Source organism: Nicotiana sylvestris, chromosome 11 (assembly GCF_000393655.2).
Source record: "Nicotiana sylvestris chromosome 11, ASM39365v2, whole genome shotgun sequence".
Taxonomy (NCBI): domain Eukaryota; kingdom Viridiplantae; phylum Streptophyta; class Magnoliopsida; order Solanales; family Solanaceae; genus Nicotiana; species Nicotiana sylvestris.
The window spans coordinates 72,082,828-72,106,166 of NC_091067.1; the positions used below are offsets into that span (position 1 = coordinate 72,082,828).

At 37.5% G+C, this 23,339-nt stretch overlaps 2 protein-coding genes across 3 annotated transcripts; both read left to right on the top strand.

Moving 5' to 3' along the window:
* Positions 1 to 519: 519 nt before the first annotated feature.
* On the top strand, positions 520 to 9,155 carry LOC104219419 (uncharacterized). The gene is made up of 13 exons (XM_009770111.2): positions 520 to 678; positions 1,439 to 1,671; positions 2,007 to 2,057; positions 2,821 to 2,951; positions 3,082 to 3,198; positions 3,325 to 3,444; positions 4,816 to 4,880; positions 7,007 to 7,176; positions 7,620 to 7,673; positions 8,104 to 8,213; positions 8,462 to 8,575; positions 8,652 to 8,777; positions 8,862 to 9,155. The coding sequence occupies exons 2-13, from the start codon at positions 1,492 to 1,494 to the stop codon at positions 8,887 to 8,889; spliced, it is 1,266 nt and encodes a 421-aa protein (XP_009768413.1). The 5' UTR covers positions 520 to 678; positions 1,439 to 1,491; the 3' UTR covers positions 8,890 to 9,155.
* A 1,325-nt stretch (positions 9,156 to 10,480) lies between these two features.
* On the top strand, positions 10,481 to 23,306 carry LOC104219421 (uncharacterized). Of its 2 annotated transcripts, XM_009770113.2 has the most exons (9): positions 10,482 to 10,794; positions 11,298 to 14,105; positions 14,194 to 14,262; positions 15,111 to 15,263; positions 15,393 to 15,556; positions 15,711 to 15,858; positions 16,042 to 16,164; positions 16,827 to 16,914; positions 22,863 to 23,306. In XM_009770113.2, exons 2-9 carry the CDS (start codon positions 11,601 to 11,603, stop codon positions 23,051 to 23,053), a joined length of 3,441 nt encoding a protein of 1,146 aa, XP_009768415.1. In that variant the 5' UTR covers positions 10,482 to 10,794; positions 11,298 to 11,600; the 3' UTR covers positions 23,054 to 23,306. The 2 variants fall into 2 exon arrangements, with proteins under 2 accessions (XP_070018881.1, XP_009768415.1); XM_070162780.1 differs by lacking the exon at positions 14,194 to 14,262 and having other exon boundaries at positions 10,481 to 10,794.
* Positions 23,307 to 23,339: the final 33 nt, after the last annotated feature.

Sequence of the window (23,339 nt, forward strand, 5' to 3'; positions counted from 1 at the left end):
AATCACGTGTACTTAAAATCACAATATAAATTCAATTGTTATCCATTTTTAGAGTAAACACACTATGGGGTCGTTTGGTTTGAATATGGCTTATGTCGGGATAAGTTATGTTGGGATAAGTTATGGTGTGATTAGTTATGCTGAGATTATTTTTTATCCACTGTTTGGTATGTTATATTAAAACTGACAATTGCATAATTTCTAAGAAGGTATAAGTTATCCCGGTGTTAATTTTAATCCCGAGATAACTTATACCTGGTTTGCTAACCAAACGAAGTATTAAGGTGATATTAAATTTTTATACCAACAGTATACCTTCTTATACTTGATACCAAAGGACCATGGGTTTCACTGAAGGGCAACACGGTGTTAAAGATAGTACCAGAAATTAAAAGAAAAGAAAATATATAAAAACGCACGGCGAACCAGAAAGAAAATGGTGGGACCGTGTGTAGTACGTGTCACATCAAAGCAACTGCAATCTCAGACTGAGAGTCCAACTAACAAATTAACGACCTCTCTTTCATTTCTTTGAGGAAAAGCAAAAGGGGGGAGCATATTCAAATTTAATCTTCACCCCACCCTATTTTCCTTGTGTATTTGGAGACAAGGAGGCTCTCCTCCCTCTTCCTCCTCCGTTTCTCTCTATGTTTGCATCTCAATCAACAACAACCTCTGGTATTTTCAATCTGCCTTATTTCATTCATGCATTTCCTTGATTTATTCTCTTTTCTCATGCGTCCTCTTTATTTTCTCTATTAATCTCCCTTCCATTTTCTTTTCTTTCCCGATTCCAAAAAGGCATTTATCAACTTTAAATATCTTTAGATGGATTGCCCAATTAATTATTTGGTGATTGCTGCTTTTTGTTTTTTGTTTTTTGGTATAACCTTATGGTATTCGAAAGTATCAATCCAGATTCATGCCCGTAGGGCCCCATTTAAGGGCCCCGCTCCCTGCTAGGAGTTTCTCCATTCTTAGGGAAGAAAGATATCATGAGTTGTATAAAAAGAAAACTTTTTAGGGTCCTGTCCCTTGGACGACTTGAGTAATGGGAGAATGGCAACTGGGCCCTGCAATGGTAGAACCTCATAAACCGGGCATACTACTGACGAACCCGAGATGATTGCTGGTTACCTTTGTCGATACCCAAACTCTTGAATTGGAAAAAGCCTTGTATTTTATCTTACATCTAATCGCCATAATCTTAGACATATCATTAAGATTTGTAACCAAAAGATGACTTTGGCAAAAGAAAGAAACAATCCCATTCATTGTTTCCACGCGTACATTCAATCATCTAATTACATTCTTCACTCATTGCATTATAGACTTTTGTTAAATGTATGTCATGATTTTTCGGTTGTTTTTCCAGAAACACTTAGTTATTTGCAGCTTCCTCAAATGATTAGCCAGTATTTTGCATTCTTACTTGCAGATCTTCATGCTTCTTCCTTGTGTTGGATGCTGTGAAGATAATTAACTTCAAAAATGGCTTCGGTTAGCTTCAAATACTGGGATGATTGTGTGAATCCTCATGATCTGGAAGCCATGTGGGCCGATCCAGATGTTAGAGCCGAATGGCTTAATGCTGGTGAAACTAAGGGATCAAAAGTCCACCTCTCACGTGATCCTGATGGTCAGCCTTATCTAACTCAAACAGAAATGAAGGTTGAGCTGTTTAGACAGTCACTATCATTGACACAGAATATGATTCTTCTTTTTGTGTATTCATGTCGAGTCAATGAATTTTGTACTCAATTTCCTTAATTTGCTGGTCAAAAGATTATTAGAGGGAAATATTGCTATATTGCTATTCCACAAATTTCTCATAACTTGTGTTTGCGGGATATATAACGTTAACACTATGTCCTCTATGCATTAGTCTCTTCAACCAGTGATGTCTTAGAATCTCTTCCAGAAGTTATGTTTAGCTTATGCATTTGACAGAATAGTTTACCTGCAAAAGTTATTTTCTGAATTGTTCCTTCTATTTTTCTTTACAGGCAGTAGCAGGTATTATAGTCCGAAGACATTTCCTATCGCAGATTGATTCGGTATGATGTCCAAGATCTTGAATGTCTACTACTACATGTTATAGAGAATTAGTGACCAAACTCAGAATATAATGAAATGTTCTAAATATTGTTTGCTAAAACTTTCTGTTGTTTTGCATCACAAGGGGCACTGTATTGTTGATGAAGTTGGGGGGGGGGGGGGTGTTTCAGTGCATTCTCTATTTCCAAAGGGTTAGATAAATGAATAAATGCGGATGAGATTAATTGTCGAGACCCGTTCTTTTTGTGCATGATAAATGGCAGATAGCAGTCAGCTAAACATAGCATCAAACTTCGTTTAATAGCGTCTTTCTACTAAAGACCTTTTTAATTATCAACAACCGGAACATTCAAAGTATTTTGTTTTCTCAATTTCATCTACAACTGTTAAAGCCTTTTACTCATGTAAATTTTGATCTTGTGGGTGACCTTGTTCTCTTTAAACTAGAATGTTAATACTCCTCATCCACTTAGAGTTTTTGGTGTATGCTATGATGCTATTTTATACCTTACATGCTTTACGCAAGCTTCATGAAGTCTAAGTGAGGACTACTTATACAAGTAAGTGCCTTGTCTCCACCTAGAATATCTCTGTGTCTCAACCTGCAACTATTGCTAGGTTGCTTAGTCAAAATTGAAGTCTTCTCATCTTAGAATATATATGGGGCAATTTGCATCTCTTTAAGGATGAATCAATTGATTTTAGCAATTATCAACACCTTCTCTGTAGTTCTCCAATGAGGTGGCCTTCCCATATTTTCAGGATATGCTTTGCGCTATCGCTGAGCTTGAAAGTGACCGGCAGCTTCTTGCAACACAGTACAATAAAAAATCAAAAGAGATTACTATGGGAATTATGCAGATTTTGCCTAAAACTGCAGACTGGTTGGTGAGGTAGTCATTTCCTTTTTCCTTGTTGAGATTTTGGGGAATTATGCAGATCATCATACCAAACACTGTGGACTTGTCTGCTTCATTTTTTTTTTGTGTGGTTGAAATAAGCTTAATTTACACTTTGTTACAGTGACTTGGGTTACCGAACATATGAGGTGGCAGCAGATTCGAAACTTCTTTACAAACCTTTTGTAAATGTGTACCTTGGTGCTGCATATCTAAAGTGGTTATCAAATTATGGAGAGAAGTAAGTTGATATGGTCATTTCTTCTTGTAGTATCTTCTTTCTATTTCATGTATCTTACATGTATTAGTTCTAAGGAATCCTAAAGATATTCTAACCAAGTACATAACTGTGGAACTTTATGAACAGGGAGAGAAGTGAAGAGTTCATGGTGAGAGCTTACAAGGCTGGTACTAAGAAGGCAACCCATAAGTCCACCTTACCATTTTGGAGAAGCTATCTCTCCGTCAAAGAAAATCTACCATCGAGGTAGCTGTTTGCATGCCATGATTTCCTTGCTGTTTGAAATTATTTCTACATTTTCTGAGTTTAAATGGCATCAAGGGCATGAGAGTGCACTCCTGTGGTACTATATGGTTTAACATAGTGGGCATTATATTATGAAAGGGAGTTGTCCAGTATATACTTTTTCTGAAGACGTGTTTCAAAAAAAAAAAAATAGGAAGAAGGAATTTTTATTGTTTATTTAGCTCCTTTTGTTTTATTACTTGTGGTTATACTAAAAGATTGAATATGCTATTCAATGAAAAGTTTCAGACTGAGCAAGTTTCTTGAGTTCAATCACATGTAGTATTGTCCACACTTCTCTATATATGATACAAACTTAAGACTTGGATCTTCCTTTTCGAGCAGAAAATGGTATAGTTTCTTGTGATACTTGGGTACCACTTTGAGCATATTTTCTTCCAAACAGAAATCGAGGTCTACTAGAGGCCATAATCCTCCCTATTAGAACAACATGAGGGCTTACTAGACCAGTGCAGGCACAGTTTGAGACAGTGGGCTGATCGAAACTTCCATTACCCATCAAAGCAATCTGGGTTAACTCAGGAAGGTTACTATCAAGTATCAAGTCTTGTGAATACTTTCAAATGGAGGTCCTGGCATATTACGGCATCATCGATGAGTCCTACAATGCGACTAGATCTTCAATTCAGATACAGAGTCTGTATAAGTCAATTATGGTGGAGTTGGAGCCAAATGGAAGTGAGGCTTAAAATTACTGCAATCTCTCATCTGACCAGTCTGCTTGTCATGTCTAGCTTCTGATAAACTGGTATTTGGGAGGGTGCTAGTTGAAATTTTGGAGTTACAGTAGCAAGGATGTGTTTGGGAGCATTCTTTAATCTCAAGCCTCCATCTCTAGAGTTTTATTGGCTGTCAATCCTTGACAAGGATGCAATCTTTGAAAAGGGGGCAGCCTGTGACACCATTTCCAGTCTCACATTATGGTGTATAACTAAATTTTCTATTTTCCGACTTTATGAACCTTCCCTCAGTTCTCGTGATTGATCACAATTCAGTAAGATCTAACAAAGGATGATTACCATTTTTACCATAGTAATCAGCAGGGGATATCATCCTCATGCACAAAAGGGTCATCTGAACACTAGTGACAAAGTGAAGAAATACTCTTGTTATGCACCTGAGATTCATGAGAAGGTTAAATAATACTGTAGGTGTATGATTGTGTTAGTATGCAAGAAGACTATCTTGACAATTTATACGGACTGAGTAGATGCTTCTGATTTATACATACTACCATTTGCTAATACTTATTAAGTAAATGACTGATATACTTGTTCTTAATAATTGCTACACTATCTGTCACTTTTATAGGAAAATCTTTGAAGTCAATCCATTACCCCCTTCAGCATCCGCTGGTGGAGTTCCGGAAAGGAAAGGTACTGTGAGCATAACTAATAAAGCATAGATATTTAGTTCAACTCCTTTCCCTCTCTCTCTCTCTCTCTCTCAGGCTTCTTCGTGCAAAATGCATATAACAATTTGTGTGAGAATCTGTAGTAGGATCACTTAAATGTGGTGGGTAGGGGGCGAGGCTTTATTACATTCACTATATCGGTTCATTCAGTGCCTTAAGTCTTGAAGTGAAAAATTAGTATTTAGTATAGTGACTTAAAGAGAAGAAAGGTAGCATGTTTGTCATGCAGCACTTCTTATGCTCGGATGTCTATGTTTTACTTAAAGAGAAGAAAGGTAGCATGTTTTTCATGCAGCACTTCTTATGCTCGGATGTCTATGTTTTGTGAAAGACCATTGATCATTGAAATTAAGAAATAGCTGGTATCCACAGTTGGACATTGCAGCTGGTATGAAATGTATGTTTACCACAGTTAAAAAGATGTCTTGAATTTTCTATTCAAGTTCTGTGAGTTGTTTTGCAAGTTGCAGTAAGTTGGTTTGCAATGTGATCGCTACTTGGAGTAAGATGGTCTGAAACTTGATTACAATTTGGAGTAATCTGGGTTGCAGTGTGATTGCAATCTCGGAAATGAGTGTGTTTACAACTTGGTATGATTTTCAATCTACCACACCAAATTGATCAAGTTGGCAATTTGGTGTTGGTCACGGAATCCTAATAAAGTCCTTCCTATAATAGGCATATCTTGCTCATTTTTAGCCACAAAATCTGAATGGAACAAAATGTAAATGAGAGTTGGATAGAACTCTCTCGCAGTATGAGGAGTTGAAAGCGCTTAAAAGTAGATTGAGAGAATTGTGAAAAAAATGTTACAATAGTCTTAGTATAAACTTTTGCGAAATTCATTTTAGAGTGAAACTTTTAGGCTATTCTCTTGAGTTTATTTTATGGATGAACTAGAGTGAGATCTGTTCTCTATAAACAGACTTCAATTATGGTGAAATTTCTCCTCCTTGCCCTTTGACGTGGGTATAACTAGTCGAACCATGTAACTCTCTGTGTTTCTACTTCTCTTACCGTATTATCACATCTTGACTATCATGTTCCGATCAGAAGTATTAGTTGATCCTCCACAGTGTAACAAATTGGTCCCAAAGTCTGAGGCATTTTATTCATATAGAGGTATGATTCACATTTATTATGTGAATTCTCTTGTATACTCTAGCATATGTGTGGTTCCGATGGATGCAAGGCAAGTTCCCTTATATCCCTAACCACTTGTGAGTTGCGATGAGTTCTCCCGTATACCTAGTCATTTGTTATGATTGACGGAAGGTGAGATCTTAAACTTGATTAGTGTTGGAATTGCTTAGTTAATGTTATTCAAGGCGGAGCACTCCATTGTGTTAGAAAATTCAAGTCAAGGTGGAGATTTGTTAGAAAATATTATGTAGTTTTTCTATTTACATTTTTTAAGTTGTTTGGTTGCAAGTTCGAGAAAGTTGGTTTATAATTTGTTTAGAACTTGGAGTGAGATGATTTGCAACTCGATTACAACTTGAAGTTAGTTTGTAACTTGATTGCAATGTAGTAGTGAGCTAGTTTGCAACGCCAATCGGTCACACCAAATTGATCAAGTTGACAATTTGAGATTTGTGAAAGAATCATGAGATAATCACCCGATAAAATCAACCTTTTTTCTCATTGTTAGCCATGGGATGGAAATGTAAGAAATGTAAACGAGAGATAAAGAGAGTTCTCTCATAATATGAGGTGTTGAGAGAGTTTTTAAATAGACTGGGGGAATCATGAAATATTAAAGAAGTGCTAGGATAAACTTGTATGAAATTCATTGTAGAGCTAATTTGTGAGATATTCTCTTGAGTTTATTTTCTCAGTAAATTAAAGTGGCATCTTTAATCTCCATTTATATTTTGGTTATAGTGAAAACTCCTGTATAAATCTTGGTTAAAGTGAAATTCATCCTCTCGACTGTGGGATGTATGCGTAATGACCGGACCACGTAACTCTTGGGGTCTCAAGTTTTCTAACCGTTACTATCATGTTTTGTCTGTCCAGCTTCAATCAAAGGCTCAATATTTTTCAATCGGATAACAATCTCTTATATGTTTTTTTCATTTTGTGCAGGTCCAGTCAATACAACTTGGGACTCTAGAACTTCTGCAGAAGACATGGAAGAAATGTGGAATCATCCTAGTGTGAGCAAGGAGTGGAGCAAGTCCGGGGAGAAAAGAGGCCATGTGCGATTTTCTCATGATACTGAAAAGAGACCATATCTTTCCCGGGTAGAATTGAGGGTAAGAATGCATGGTTAGTATGTATAGAACTGTAGAACCTATTAATAGATGTTGGATGCTTCTTGTCCTGGAAACTATGCCATTTGACCTTGCTGATCTCCAATTGTTAAGTTTAGCTGTTTTTTTCAGCAAGAACTGCTTGCACCAATTAGACTTGACAAACTGTAAAATCATTTCTAGTTATTTCATGATAAAACTGGAAAGATGGAGAGGTATTTCATAGTAAACTATAGATGCTGCATGTAGGAATTTTTCTTCTAATTTTGAGTATTTTTCATTCTAGAAACTTTTTACGCCTGTTACATCTGTTGAAGGTAAATATACTATTACTTTCGACAGAACCAGGTTTCTCAACCTACGTCATTACTAGAGTTGTTTGATCAATTTTCTGCAAGTTCTAAATTTCTATGATCTGAAATTCTGCAATTACCATCTTGCTGCAGGCAGTTGCGGAAGTAATTGTATCAAACCACTTCATCACAAGAGGGCTGAAACCTGTAAGTGTCTGGTCCCTGGGGTCCACCTCTTTTAAGCTAGAAGCTACTGAAGTGACTAAAGTTAACAAATAGGACTGTATTGTTTATCGTAAAAGCTCTGTGTGGATAACCAGAGAATGGAGTGATATCTACGAATGTCAAGAGAGTGGTTAAGCTCACATTTGAAAAATTAAACAGGAAACATTTGGATGTTATAATCTTTAAGATACTAAAGAATTCTTGTTGATAGAGAAAGGAGGATACAGGATTCAAACACATGACCCATCTATAAATTTCACAGCACACATGGCGAGTTTAGTATCTCGTATTGATTAGTTTACAATCTAAAAGGGATTGCTGGACGAATGCTTGTGTCGTTTTCTTCTTTTTCCCTCTTCCGCCACTTGGTAGAAATAGGAAACATAATGGGGATATTTCCTTTTCATTGCAGACTGTCCTGTGTGCTATCGCTGAGATAGTTACCATGCGTTTTGTTGAAGGAATTGGACAACGTACTGGATTAATGGGAATTGACTATCCCACAGCACGCTGGCTTTACAAGTATGTGACATAAACCTTCTTGTATCATTTTGGTCTGGTCTAGCCATTCCTTTATTCTTTAGCAAATTGGTAACCTATGCTCACTTTGGTAAAGTTTCTCTAATAGGAGTACATTAGCAAAAGTTGTCTATAGAAATGCTTAATTAATTTGACAGTTGAAGTAAGAAAAGCAACGGTACAGAAGGTCAATGATGTATGCTAAGTAAGTAGTATGCGCGACCAAAATTGCTGATTAACGTGAAATCTAGGGACTTGGGGTACAAGGCTTACCGAGTGGAGTCAGTTGAGGATCTTACAAAGCCATTTGTTTCCATGTACTTTGGCGCGGGCTATTTGGCTTGGTTGTCAGAGTACGAGGGAAGGTAAGTCTTCTTTTGTTGGTACTGATTACGGTCCATGGGACGTGAAAGATTATATGATTGATTGTACTATTGCTAGAGAAAGGAGTCTCCAGTTTGTTGTCCAGGCTTATCTTGGTGGACCACAGAATGTGAACTTGCAGGAGACGGGTCCTATGTGGCTCAAATTTGAGGAAGCACTAAGCCGTTATGAAGAGTTAAAAAAGTAGGCATTAGTTAGTTATATTTGTGATTCGAGATTGAGTGACCAAATGTCCCTGAATTCTGATGAAGAAGCTTTTACTTTCAGGGAAGCAGGTAGTTGCAATATTATGTGAAGTCAACTACATACTGTTTCACCAAATCGTTGAAGGGGTTGCTTAACAATAGAGAAAGGAAATAAGTATTTGCATGCAGCACCAGTACAATGTACATCCTTCATTGTTGTTATATTGTTATGTAAATTTTCCTTGTATGCATTTGGGTCATATTACACCACTGTAAAATATAATTTCATTTACGCAAGTTTTACCAATATGCTGAGAAAATGTAACGTTTTCACCATATATAATGCCTATTTTGAAGAAGCGTGAATTACTCCCAATAGCATTTACAGCTTGTTTGGATGATTGTTACCGATTGTATTGTATCGTATTGTTGCTTTAAATACGATATTTGTTTTGATTGTTACTTAAATTTTATTCGTTACATAACGACAAAATGTGTCACTTTATGTAACGACTAATTTGGTGTGGTTGCGTCGTTATCTAGTCTTTTTCTCTCCTCTCACCCTTCATTATTATAAAATAATTTTATTTTATCATTTACCCTACCTTTTTATATAATAAATTTAAACCGCATTATAATTTTTCTTTATAATATTGCAAGTTCTTAATACTGTTGGTGAGTGATATCATGAAACAACATAATTTATCCAAACATTAGATTTATCAAACGATACAGTATAATATAATACAATACGATACATTATAAGCCGATGTGTAACAACCATCCAAACAAGCTGTTAAAGAAGGGGAAGGGGAAGAGCAAAAGGTGGATCTAAGAATATAAAATGAATCCAAGTGGAGATTGGGAATGGAGCTAATTAATGATTGATGAGTACTACTCCATATAATTGATGATTTGAGGCAAAGGGAGAGCAGGATTTCCCCCCTTCTTCCGCTATATCTCATGCCTTTGCACCCAACACAAGATAGACACTCTCTTCAAACTTAAGTCAGCTGCACACTATACCATGTTGGATTTAGCCCCCATTTAAATTCCTATCCTGCCACCATTATTATTGTACACACACAAAATGATAAGTTCTCTTTTCTCTATATTTTCTATGACATAATAATAGGACTAAAAGATTCCTAGCAAGTATATGACCTAAAGCAATCATAGTAACATGATTAATATATATACCACCATCCAATAAATATATAATAAATATATAAACAAGTAAAGCAGCCTGCTCCCTTGGTCCTATATATTTTGATTAGCATTACAGTTTCAACTGAAAAAGAATAGCTTTGAATTAGGAAATGAATTAGGAGGTATTACAAAAGTGATATACATTGGTAAGAAAGCAAGTTTTATGTGATAGGAAAATTAAGTTGTGAATGAAACAACTTAAACTAGAAAAGATAAAAGTAAGAACTTTGGTATATCTGTACACTAAATAAAAGTAATTATGTGGGGAATTAAAGTTTGGAAAGGAATTTATGGAAGTTGACTGACTTAGTTGGAAAATATTTGACAGTCTTTCACTTTTTTAAGCTATTGAATGCATGACATTTCAAATTTATGATATGTTCTTTTCGTCTATTTTTTAAAATGAAATTGTACTAAATGACTATACAAGTATGAATAAATTGTCCCAAAAAGAAATAAACTACACAAAGAAGAAAAGAGAACTTCCAGATACTCCTTTTTTTTCTAAAAAAAAAAAAAACTTAAAAACTTCAAATTCATATCCTAGTAGAGCAACAAAAGAGAAAAAGAAGCTTAGGGGTTTGAGGGCAAAAAGAAAGGAGAGAGAGGCTTGAGACAAAGCCGTCATTCTAGTATTTTTTTGGTGTGAAAATCCGAAGAAATGCAAACAATATAGTAATGGATAGAGAGGGAGTGAAAGGGAAAAAAAAATGAAAATACTAATGTAGTCAGTGGGTAAGTATACAAATTCAAATGTCAAAATGGCGGTTTTATGTGCTGCAAGCTTCTCAAACTCTTATTTTCAGGTAACCATCTTATCTCTTTTGGTTCCTTTTTCTAAAAGGATTTCCCCTTACAATGTTCTTTCAACATTTTTGAGGGGCAGATATCACTTTATGCAATGTATTTCGTACTAAAGTTAAAACAAAGACAGAGGATAGATGATCTGGTATTTTGAGCAAGAAACTTCTTTTAGGACTTTTGTCTTCTTCAGAGCTTCTACGTTATTGTTTCACTGCAATGTGAATTTGAATTAGGACATGTGCTATGTGCACGAATTGAATGACATAGTCATAGCCTTGGATTATTTCGGCAAGTATACTAGAAAAACTTATGGATTTGAAGCTCAAGCAAGAGTGGGAGTATCTGTATGAATTATTGTTAAATATGACCAAAGAAGCCTATGAAAGAAAAGTCCACTTCTTCTTGGACTTTCGGAAGTTTGTAGTTTGTTAATAATTTGTTTGATATCTTTTACGTTTCTTGCACTGTTATTAACTCCACATCTATTTTTTCCCCTTTTTGTCAGCATTAATGGTTTAAGAAGTGTACTTGGATGGAGCGTTTGTGGCTTGAAAGAGAAATTGCCTTTCATGAATTAATTGAGACCCTAATTTTGTTAGAGCAAAGTCAAGTCAGTAGCTAGTAATGTAGCTCCGATTGTCGATTGCTTCCAGTGCATATGTATTGATGAACTCTGGATAGACTTGTTCTGTGCAAAGTGTTTATTCTACTGCATTTAGGTTCGTGCTGCTCCTTTATAGACATAACTAAGTATACTGGCATCCATATCGGTTACCATTGAGGTTGAGTTTATAGAGGTTGTGGTCTAATGGATCAATCAAACAATGGGACTTGTATTCAGTTCACTTCTGCTGAATATCCAAATGCAGAAATTCAACCTGGACCTCCGGTTTTTACATCGGACCCTCCTGATCATCCACATCATAATATAAAGGCTCCAAAAGATAATTGTTCAGAGGCTAAGCCCGTGCTTAATTTCTCTTTACAAACAGGAGAAGAGTTTGTACTTGAGTTCATGCGTGATCGTGTTAATCCCGGGAAAAATTATGCTCCCAGTACTTCTAGTGATCCTAGTTTTCCACAAGGTTGTTTGGAGCTAAAAGGCATCTTAGGCATCGGTCATACTGGATCTGATGGTGGTTCCGACACTTCCATGCTAGCGATGGTTGAAAAAGGTCCAAAAGAGTTTGAGAAACAGAAATCTTCCCTACATGAAGACAAAAATTACAATGGGTCAGTGCAATCAGTGCAACAAACGTCATCAGATTACTGTGGTTTCCGTTCTCTTGTGTATACCTCATCTGGAGCATGTGATGATTCAGTGGCAAAGCTTAAGGCGATGTGTAGCTTTGGTGGTAAGGTATTATCTCGGCCTAGTGATGGGAAGCTCAGGTATGTTGGTGGTGAAACACGGGTTATCCGCATCAGGAAGGACATTACATGGAATGAATTGTGGCAGAAAGCTGTTGTAATATATGATCTAACTCATATAATTAAATATCAACTACCTGGGGAGGATCTTGATGCTTTAGTTTCTGTGTCATGTGACGAGGATTTGCAGAATATGTTGGAGGAATGTGATGTCTTAGAAGATGGAGATACTTCAAAAAAGCTTAGGATTTTCTTGTGTTCTATCGCTGACTTGGATGATGCTCATTTGAGATTAACAAATTCAGATGCGGATTCTGAGTTTCAGTATGTAGTAGCCATCAATGGCTTGGAAACTGGATCAAGAAGTAGCTCAACTTTGCATTTTCTAGGTTCTTCTGCAAATAGCTTAGCTGAGTTGGATGGAAATAACATGGAGGAGGACTCAGGTAGATCTGTTACGGGCTTTGTTGGTGCGAGTAACTTACCTTCAGCTGGTTTTGATGACTCATCGTTGATTGCTAAATCTGCTCAGCCTAATGTACCAAGTCCCCCCAGTGCTTATGACATTGATTTACGCTTTCATCATGGCCAGATGGAAAATTGTGACGACAGTAAGCAGCAACAATTCCAATTTGGTTATAGTTCTAATTCTCAATTCTCAGCTACTCAAAGTGCTACTCATTGGTTCTCCAAGGGTGTAGTGGACTACCAAAATGATATTGAAGGTCAAGGCTCCCAAACACAAGTGAAACAATATGGACCCGATATGTACAGTAAGGCTTTTGTTCCTGAGTCTGTCACTTTAGAGGTTGATTCAACGGATATAAGCTTCTCTGATCCTGCTTCACCACCTCAGAGCGCTTTCTGTTCTGTGCACATCCCAAGAGGGAAGATAGAGTTCTTTAACAGGTTATCAAAGTCGGACGATTCACACAATTCACAGTTTCTTGCAACTCATTCCCATACAGATATTGCACAGCCAGAAATTTTTAAAGAATCCATTGAGAAAATGCAAAATAGAAACATGAATGAGCAGCTTGTTTCTACTGAAAAGCCATTGAGCTATAGCCCTCAAACTGCAGCACATGATCTTGGAGCGCCTGCGAATTTGAAGCAGGTTATTCCAAATGCTGCAAATATGAAAAGCGCCGTGCATGTGGATCAGGTTCCCCTAGCTAATCAACAAACAGTATGTGCCGACAATAAGTATACAAACTATTTAGTCAAGCGGGTGGAGGATGGTGGATCAAGGCCAAGTCCACTGACCTATGCAGATGCTGAAAATCACCACGAAAATGCGGGGGGCATTCATCTTGAAATTCATCAGGGTAACAAGGCTGGCAGCAAGTTCACATATACTAACTCTCAAGAGCAATCTCAATCTTCAGTTTGGATGGGAAAATACAACGAGTGTGCTTTTCAAGGGGAACCATCTGTTGTGTTACCCAGATCTGAGCAAGGAGATATCTTGATTGATATTAATGACCGGTTCCCTAGTAATATCCTATCTGATATATTTGCAAAAGCCATACTTTCTAATAGTTCATCTGATATTTCTCCAGTTCAGCAGGATGGAGCTGGTATGAGTTTAAACATGCAAAATGAGGAACCAAAACACTGGTCATTTTTTCAAAAATTGGCAGGTGATGAGTTTGTTAGGAAAGATATTTCGCTAATTGATCAAGATCACGTTGCATTTGCACCGGGTCTCCAAAAATTTAATGAAGAGCCTCCTCCAGCTAATGAATGTGTGCCCTCAACAATCAACTTGGATCCACAAAGAAATAGTGCTGTGGATGGTCCCAAAGAGCTGCCTCATGCACTTGGGGATGTTGATAGTCAACTTCAATTAGGGTTTGGCGCAACCCAAACAGAAGTTAGCGAGGACATGCATGATGATAATATGGTGGATAAATCTAGGGCTTTAGACATTGATTCTGAGGTGCGTTTTTCTGCGAATATATGATCTAATAGAGCTTTCTGTCTTAGTGTATATTTCCTAAGAAATCTTTGATCCCTTGTGCTCTTAGGATGGGTTTAAAAACGTTGTACTGCCTCTAGGTCGTACGTTTGCGGATATTGACATCAACTCCTTGCAGGTAATCTTTCAAATTTTGCATTCTTGAATCTTAAGAGTGAGGCACATAAGGAATCCGTAATATGCTTGCAACCTGTGGATTTTTATTGTGATGAAAACTACTAACAGCTGTAAGTTTGGAGCTAATTTCTTGTGCACCAATCTGTCATAATTGAACTGTTCGTAAATTATGGCTTTAGGGGAGGAAATAGATATGTTCCTGGAGTAAAAAGGCTGGGAAATTAAAGATGTTAGGGTGCTCGTGAGGGGGGGGGGTACCTTTCTATTCATTTGCATGCTATTACATGCAAGAAGGTGTGCACTTTTGGAAGGAAATGGATATTGTCCTTGAAGTTAAAAGGCTGAGAAAAGGAAAAGCGTTTAGGTAATCCTGAAGGGAGTAAAGGCAGGGGACACAATGGACTTTCACCTGTGGGGAGACTGGAGAGAGAAGTGATATGTCTAACAACGGATATTTTGTACATTTGCTAGGAGGAAAGTTTGGGTAGACAGCAGCTGGAAGCTTTTGATGTGATAGAGGGGAGTTTTCAAATACATTGAATTTTTTTTCCCTTTCCTATTGCCAGATACTGAATGGACACCATGTTTCGGAAATATCCTGCCATCGCTTTACTAATGCTCTCATTTCCTTCTGTATCAAACATACTGCTATAAACTGGGCAGAAGAGTGGGTGTACGATTTGCTATATTAAACAGCCTGCTGTCAAAATCATTTTCATAAATTCTTTGCTTAAAAATCCTAAGCTTCTCCTAGGCTTCACTCTTTGTATTATAGAGGGGGGCGGGATGGGAGGTGGACAAAGGAGTTCTCAATAGTCCTCATTTCATTTTCACATTGCTTTCGTGCAGATCATTAACAATGAAGACCTCGAGGAACTGAAAGAACTTGGTTCAGGCACATTTGGCACAGTGTATCATGGAAAATGGAGAGGAACGGATGTTGCCATTAAGCGGATAAAGAAGAGTTGCTTCACTGGGCAATCATCAGAACTAGAGAGATTGGTAACCTTTCTTAACACTACGGACCCAAGCGGTTTTCCCCCTCTTTCTCTGCATAGCTTTGCCTAGTGCCTAAAGTATGTGTGTTAAAGCTCTATCAGATCAGCTACTCATAGTCTTTCCACCTTCCAGGCCATAGAGTTCTGGAGAGAAGCTGAGATTTTGTCAAAGCTTCACCACCCAAACGTTGTGGCATTTTATGGTGCAGTGAAAGATGGACCTGGGGGTACATTAGCTACCGTGGCGGAGTACATGGCTGATGGTTCGCTAAGACATGTTCTGATCCGTAAAGATAGGTAGAACCCCTCTTATTAGCTCTCAGAATTTTGCACGCATTCCAAACAAAATATCTGGTTCGTTAGTTTCTCCGAGGACACGAAACAACATATCCACTCTCTTTCCATTTTGAGCCTTGTTCCCCTGTTATGATATAATATTCACCTTTTACAGACATCTTGATCGCCGTAAACGACTCATAATAGCAATGGATGCGGCATTTGGAATGGAGTACTTGCACTCTAAGAATATTGTGCATTTTGATCTGAAATGTGACAATTTGCTGGTGAATTTGAAAGATCCATCACGACCAATTTGCAAGGTCTAATCATGATATTATTGTTGTTTAATTAGATGATCTTAAATTTATTATTTGGTTTTCTGATGATATTGCATGTAACTTGAGTTACCCATAAAAAAAAGGAATATGAGTTAAGGTTCTTAGTAAACTATCTGCCAGCAAATGTGAAATTAGTATTTGATATTTTTGTGATGGACTTGCTAGGTAGGTGATTTTGGTTTGTCAAAGATAAAGCGAAACACCTTGGTTTCTGGTGGTGTGAGAGGAACACTACCATGGATGGCTCCAGAGTTGCTAAATGGTAGCAGCAGCAAAGTTTCTGAAAAAGTAAGATGCCAACCTCATGTCTCTCTGTTTATCTCACTTTAGGAAACAGAGAAATTCAAGTCTGTGCTGTACTAATGCACTTCTTGGTTCCTTTTAAAACAAACGACCCCTCGTCCTTGCAAAAATGTTGTCAAAACCGTGAAGGAGTAGTCAAAAAGGAAATAGTTCCTCTCCCTGTGCATGTCATCATCTAAAACCCCCCCCCCCCCCCCCCAAAAAAAAAAAAAAAAAAAACACACACACACACAGACACAAAACACTTTTAAGGATTGGACAAAGGCTTCAGTGTAATTTCACAATTTTATTTCTTTATAAAATCAGTTTCTTTCTCCTACTTTAGTTTTTATATTTCACTTAAATGATGGAAAATGTTAAAGGCAAAAACCTTTAAGGATGGAAGTCATTTCTTCCTCAAATTTTCTCGTAAAAGGAGAGCGGAGAGCACCTGGTCGCTATTTCAATTTTTATGGACTTTATAGAATCATAGGAAGTCACAACAGTCTTTTCAGATGTTTTCAACATGTTTGATGTGATACTCGGAATAGTTAGAGTCTTAGAGAGTTGGGAGTTGGCATTTTCTTCATCTGTACTCCCTACATTTAGTTACTTATCATGCTTATGGAAACTTTTAGCGATCTTCTTTTCTCTTGACTATTCAACAGGTCGATGTGTTTTCTTTTGGTATTGTCATGTGGGAGATTCTCACTGGGGAGGAACCTTATGCCAATATGCATTATGGAGCTATTATAGGTCAGCTCTTTTCTTTTCTATTTTCAAAGATTTAGGTGGTATCAAATTGGTGTGTTATGAGCTAAGATACTCTATCTTGAACTAAATTGTATATCAGCATTACTTTTCTTTTTTGGTTTTGAATCAGCATGCTAAGTAGGAATCTCGATCTTAACTGTTATAACCTAGGTTACGTCTTGAACCAATTTGTATATCGGTTAGTCATCTCTCTTGCAGCCATTTATGCATAAGCTCCTCTCTGGCAATTGTTTAGGCGTTGCTCCTCTCTCCTGAGATCGTTCAAGCATTGTTCATCTCTCCATCGTTCTAGTGCTACTATCGCTCCAGCCAGCGGCGCTGCTACTTTGTGCACAACCAACGCCTTTCTCTATACGTTGAATTTCTTGTTGTTCTACCAATTCAAGTTGTGATGATTACAACACTATATCTCTTTTCCAGGATTAAGAATAGATTCCTTTCTGTGTATAGTGCAAGAGGCACTTTTTTTCATTGTGCAGTTACCAAGTCGGGGAAAAAATTCCAACACCGGTTTTCTTTATGGTGATTGTGCACTATTCCCGTGAGATTTCACTTTCAACTTTTATGTTTCCAAAATATACAAACTCAAGTTGATTTCTCACTTTGAGTTTGAGGAGTTCTATTACAATATCAAGAGAATATATGTCTAGATTTATACATGTTTAGATTCATTGTACTTGAAAAAAGAAACTCTTATAGAATGTTCGGATACCTTAGAACATTTTATATTTAGTTATAGGATATTTACTTACCTTATTACTGTTGAAATTGATTACCTACCATAGTTTGTGAGGCTTATGACTACTATATATGGAGCATGTCTCAGGTCAATGAGAATCCCAGTGCTTTGATCTAGTGGTAAGAGCTCAACATGTGATGTAACATCCAAGGGTGTGACCCGGTGGTCAATAAAGTGAGTAAAAACCTTGGATACCAAGGTGCAAATCGGGTTAGAGTTGCAAAAAAAAAATAATACTAGGCGATTTCCCATTTGACTAAGTTTTGGTGAGCAGAGTTACCCGGTACCTATGCTGGTGAGAGATAAGAGGTACCTGATGGAATAGTCGAGGTACATGCAAGGTGGCTCAAACACTAATAAAAAAGCACAACATGTGAGGTTAGGCGCAAGTCATGGGTTCGAACCACACCATAGATAAAAAGACTGGTATATAAATGGAGAAGGGTAGAAGGGTCAGTGGCAGATCCACCTTGAGAGGTGGGGGTGCCATGCCGCCCGCAAGTTTGGCAAACTTTTTAAAAAATATATGTTGAAATATTTTAAAATATGGTTAAATGCATACGCTGCCACCCGCAATATCAAACCAGACGAAAGTGCCTTGTTTGGATTAGTTTCTTAAAGTTATTCACATGTTTATGCTTAGGTTTGAGTCTGAATCTAATGAGGAACTCAATTTTTCGTTTGCTCAGTTTCCCTTTTCTTTTATTTTTTCCCCTTTTGTCTTTGTCTTTTCTACTTCCTTTGTTTTTCTATCATTTTCCTTTTTTCGTTTTTCTTTTTCCAATCTTTTCTCCTTTTATTTGTTTGTCAATGACCTTGGAAGGAGTACATAAAAAAGCAACTTCAAATTATCAAAGTACCATAAATAAAAACTGTTGCTCTTAATTCAAAATTCTGTCACTTGTGTTAATAAAAAGTACACAAGATTATTCTTTTTAACATTCTGTTAGTTTGTATATTTTATATACGAAGTGCAGTTGTCCTATTGAAAATATATTGCTTGCAATGTGTAATTTCTATCAATTTTTTTCTTTTTTTTGCTTATGCTCTTAGGGGTCGTTTGGTAGGAGGTATTAGAAAAAATAATGCAAGCATTAGCTCTGTGCATTACTAATACCTTGTTTGGTATATTTATTCAATCTGTGTATAACTAATACTTGTATTAGAGTATTAATTATACATCATACTTGGTATTATCCTATGTATAAGTAATGCATAGAAAACCATTACATTAAACCAAGCCTATTAATGCATGCATTAATATGGTTAAAGACAAAATTGTCCTTAAAGTCCCTTATAGCTAGGACATTTTTGTAAACAACTATTTTTCTTTAAAATTATGCAATGACCCCTTAGTGTGATTCTTCTATTGAAAATACTTTCATTTATGCAAAAATATTTAATAAAAATGGTGTGATTCCTTTATTGAAGGAAGATTTCTAATTTTTTACTTGTGCTGATTTGTTTTTCATAAGATTAGTGGAGCAATATAGGGCGATGAAGAAGGACTTGCATATGGTGTTCATTGACCTGGAGAAAGCCTATGACAAAGTCCCAAGAAAGGTTCTGTGGAGATGTTTGGAGGCTAAAGGAGTGCCTGTAGTGTATATTAGAGTGATTCAGAATATGTACGATGGAGCTAAGACACGGATTAGGACAACAGGAGGAGACTTAATACTTTCTGGTTGAGATGGAGTTGTATATGGGATTAGCACTTAACCCGTTTTTGTTTTCCATGGCGATGAATTCATTGACGCGACACTTGTATTCAAGGGGAGATACCTTGGTGCTTGTTATTTGTAGATGACATAGTCCTGATTGGTGAGACACGAGGTGGCGTTAACGAGAGGCTGGAAGTCTGGAGACATACTGTGGAGTCTTAAGGGTTTCAAGTTGAGCAGGACCAAGACAGAATACTTGGAGTGCAAGTTCAGCGGTGTTACCCAGGAGGCGGACGGGGATGTAAGGCTTAATACGTAGGTCATTCCCAGGAGATAGAGTTTCAAGTATCTGGGGTCTATAATTCAGAAGTATGGGGAGATAGATGAGGATGCCACACACCGTATCGAAGCTGGGTGGATGAAGTGGAGACTCACTTCTAGTGTCTTGTGTGATAAGAATGTGCCGTTGAGACTTGGGGGTAAGTTTTACAAGGTAGTGGTTAGACCAACTATGTTGTATGTGGTAGAATGTTGGCCAGTCAAGAACTCCCATATCCAGCAGATAAAAGTAGCTGAAATGAGGATGTTGAGATGAATGTGTGGGCATACTAGGTTGGATAGAATTAGGAATGAAGTTATTCGGGATAACGTGAGAGTGGCCCCTGTGGAGGAAAAGATGCGTGAGGCGAGACTGAGATGGTTCGGGCATGTTAAGAGGAGAAGCATAGATGCCCCTGTCAGGAGGTGTGAGAGGTTGACCTTGGGAGGGGGGGTAAGAGGAGGAGTAGAGGTAGGCCAAAGAAGTCTTGGGGAGAGGTGATCAGACAGGACATTGCGCAGCTTGCGCTAGCCGAAGACATGACCCTAGATAAAAGGGTGTAGAGGTTAAAGATTAGGGAAGAAGGTTAGTAGGTAGTCGTGCGTTTCCTTTTGTCTTCTCTAGTTCATTAGTGCTAGTACGATACCATTTTATCCTTAGTTTGCTATACTCGCATTTCTTGTTCTGTTATTACTTGCTATCGGTAATCCCGTAGTTTGCTGCCTTGGATTTAGTTTTCTAAATATATTGTCTTGCTATTACTTGTTATCGGTACCTCTTTCATATTCTCTGTTGCTATCTTCGATTTAGTTTTCTAATTATTTGTCTTGCTATTACTTGCTATCAGGGCTTCTTTCACCTTCTTTTGCCGAGGATCTATCGGAAACAGTCTCTCTGCCCTTCCAGGGTAGGGTTAAGGCTGCGTACATCCTACCCTCCCTAGACCCCACTTGTGGGATTATACTGGGTTGTTATTGTTGTTTATTTTTCTATTGAAAATGTCGTTAAATTTATTAAACCGACTCGTATGAACTCGAAACATATCAAGCAAATTGAATCAAACCGATATATACTCACATTAAAAGTTTATGGTCAGTGCGAGGCGTACATTTTAGTAAATATGGCACCCGCTGTCTTCAAATCCCGGATCCGCCTCTGAGAACGGTGGGCCCATTATCCGTCGTGTTTCGAACCATGCGCCACTAGCCCTCAGAGAATCTCAATTATAAGAAAAAATCAATGAGAAGTTTCTTCTATTTTTCACAATTGGAAGTGGATTTGCAAGTCAAAAAGGGGCTTAAGACAAGCTTTATCTCCTTTTTTGTTCGTATTGGTGATGAAAATCTTAAGTCTTATATTGAGGAAAGTAGTTGCAGATGGATGGATCAAAGGCTTTAATATAGAAGGCAGAGATCACGGAAGTATAGAAGTCTCGAATGTGTTCTATGCAGATGAAACTTTGCTATTATGTGAAGTAGAGAGTGAGAGCAATTATTATATATAAGAGGGATTCATTGGCTTTTGAAGCAATGTTTGTATTGTAAGTTAACTTGGCAAAGAGAAGAGCAGCATATTCTCTGTTAAAATTGGATAAGGGGCGGAAACAATGAGGAGCACGGTAGAACAATTTCCAACAGTATATTTGGGCCTATCTTTTGGAGCAAAGCAGAAGATCAGGGGGTTTGGCAAGGCATCATTGATAAATGCGGAAAGAAGTTGGCACCTTGGAAAAGGCAATACTTGTCATTTGGTGGGAGATTGTGAATTTAATAACTAGTGTATTGGATGAAACTCAAACATATATTATATCTCCAATTCCAATCCGAACAAAGGTGGAGAAGAGATGAAACAAGTTGAGGAATGATTTCTTATTGGAAGGAAATTCTGGAAGGGGAAAATACATTTAGTTAAATGGCCCACTGTTATGAAAGATAAAGAGAGGGGAACAGGAGTAACGTCTCTAAGACTTCTCAATAAATGCTTATTGTGTCAGTGGCTTTGGAGATTTAGTGACAATAGTAATGATTTATGGAGGTGGTAATCTCAAATTATGGAAGGGATGGAGACTGGTGTTCCAATCTAGTGTTAGCTCCTGTTGGTGTAGCAGTATGGAACAAAATAAGAGGGTCATGGAAAGAGTTCCATGAAAATACTTAACTAAAAGTGGGCAACAGAAAAAAGATTAAACTGTGGAGTGAAAAATTGGTGGAGGATATGACACTAAAAGATCTTTTTCCAGAATTGTTCTCTCTTGTTAACACAAGGATTGCTGATTGCTCTTCTGAAAATGGATGGAATTTGCAGTTCAGGAGACATCCTAATGATTGGGAGATTTGGAGGTGTTAACCTTCTGCTGCAAAAATCGACTTCAGTGGTGATAATTGAGGATAGGGAGGACTCAATACACCGGACAGCCAGTAGATGGGAAGTTCTCTAGTAAATCCTATAACTAGCTTCCATGTTCGTAGATGAAGCTGATTCAAAATTTTCTTCCATTCCAAGGCATAAATTGTATCCATGCGGCATGCGCTTCATATTCACCCAGAGTTCGCTCCCAGAAATATAGCCATCCCTGCTCCCAAATGTTGCTAGCTCAGGGAGACAGTAGATAAACAGCCTGCTAAGATGATCTGGACACTAAGGATCTTCCTAAAATGGCGTGTTTTGGATGGATTGCAACACATGGTGCTTGCTTGACTCAAGAGAAACTACAAAGACGAGGGTTTAGCTTTTGTAGTAGAATTATTTCTCCGAGAATTTCATTGAATCAAACCAGGCATCTTTTCACGCATTGCTGTCAAATCTTGACAAATCTGGGCAATGTTCTTAAATTTATTTGGTGACTCCCAAGGCCTAAAAGAATTGTTTAATTGCTGGCAGCATCAGAGGATTACCAAACAGCAAATGCAAAGCTGGAAGCCAATTTCATTATGCATAATCTTGTTTGCGACTTATGTCCCAGTTTAAACCTTTTATATGATGTTGACCCCTAGTGCTATTCAACAGTTTTGTTCTTTTGTTGATTTGCTATTTTAATCAGGCTAGTCATTTTGCTACATTATTCCTTATGCATAATCTTGTTTACAGTTTATACCCCGGTTTGAACCTTTTTATGATGTTGACCCCTAGTGCTGTTCAACAGTTTTGTTCTTTTGTTGATGTGCTATTTTGATCAGGCTAGTGATTTTAATACATTCTTCCTCGTATGCAGGAGGTATTGTAAACAATACACTGAGGCCAACAATTCCTAGCTACTGTGATCCAGAATGGAGGTGCTTGATGGAGCAATGCTGGGCCCCTAATCCTGCATCAAGGCCATCTTTTACGGAAATTGCTAGTCGATTACGGTTATTGTCTTCTGCTTCCCAGAACAAAACTATTGGTCACAAGGCATCTAACTAATAGTTGTCTACCTTCCACTTGTTTATGTGGTAAATTTATTCATTTTATTGGAGCAGCAAAGAATATGCTCAGACATCTATATAAACAATTACTCTAGATATGAGGATCACTTTTGCATCAGGGAGAGCTACTGCAAACTTTTATTTGTGTATCCTGTTTGGGAAAAGTAAAAAACGAAGTCTTTTGTTCGTTCGAGAGTTCTTCATGGCATGACAATCATTTATAGTATTTCACAATTGAAAAATTCGTGACACATTTTGCAGTCATTTTGGTTCTCCTTTGAAAC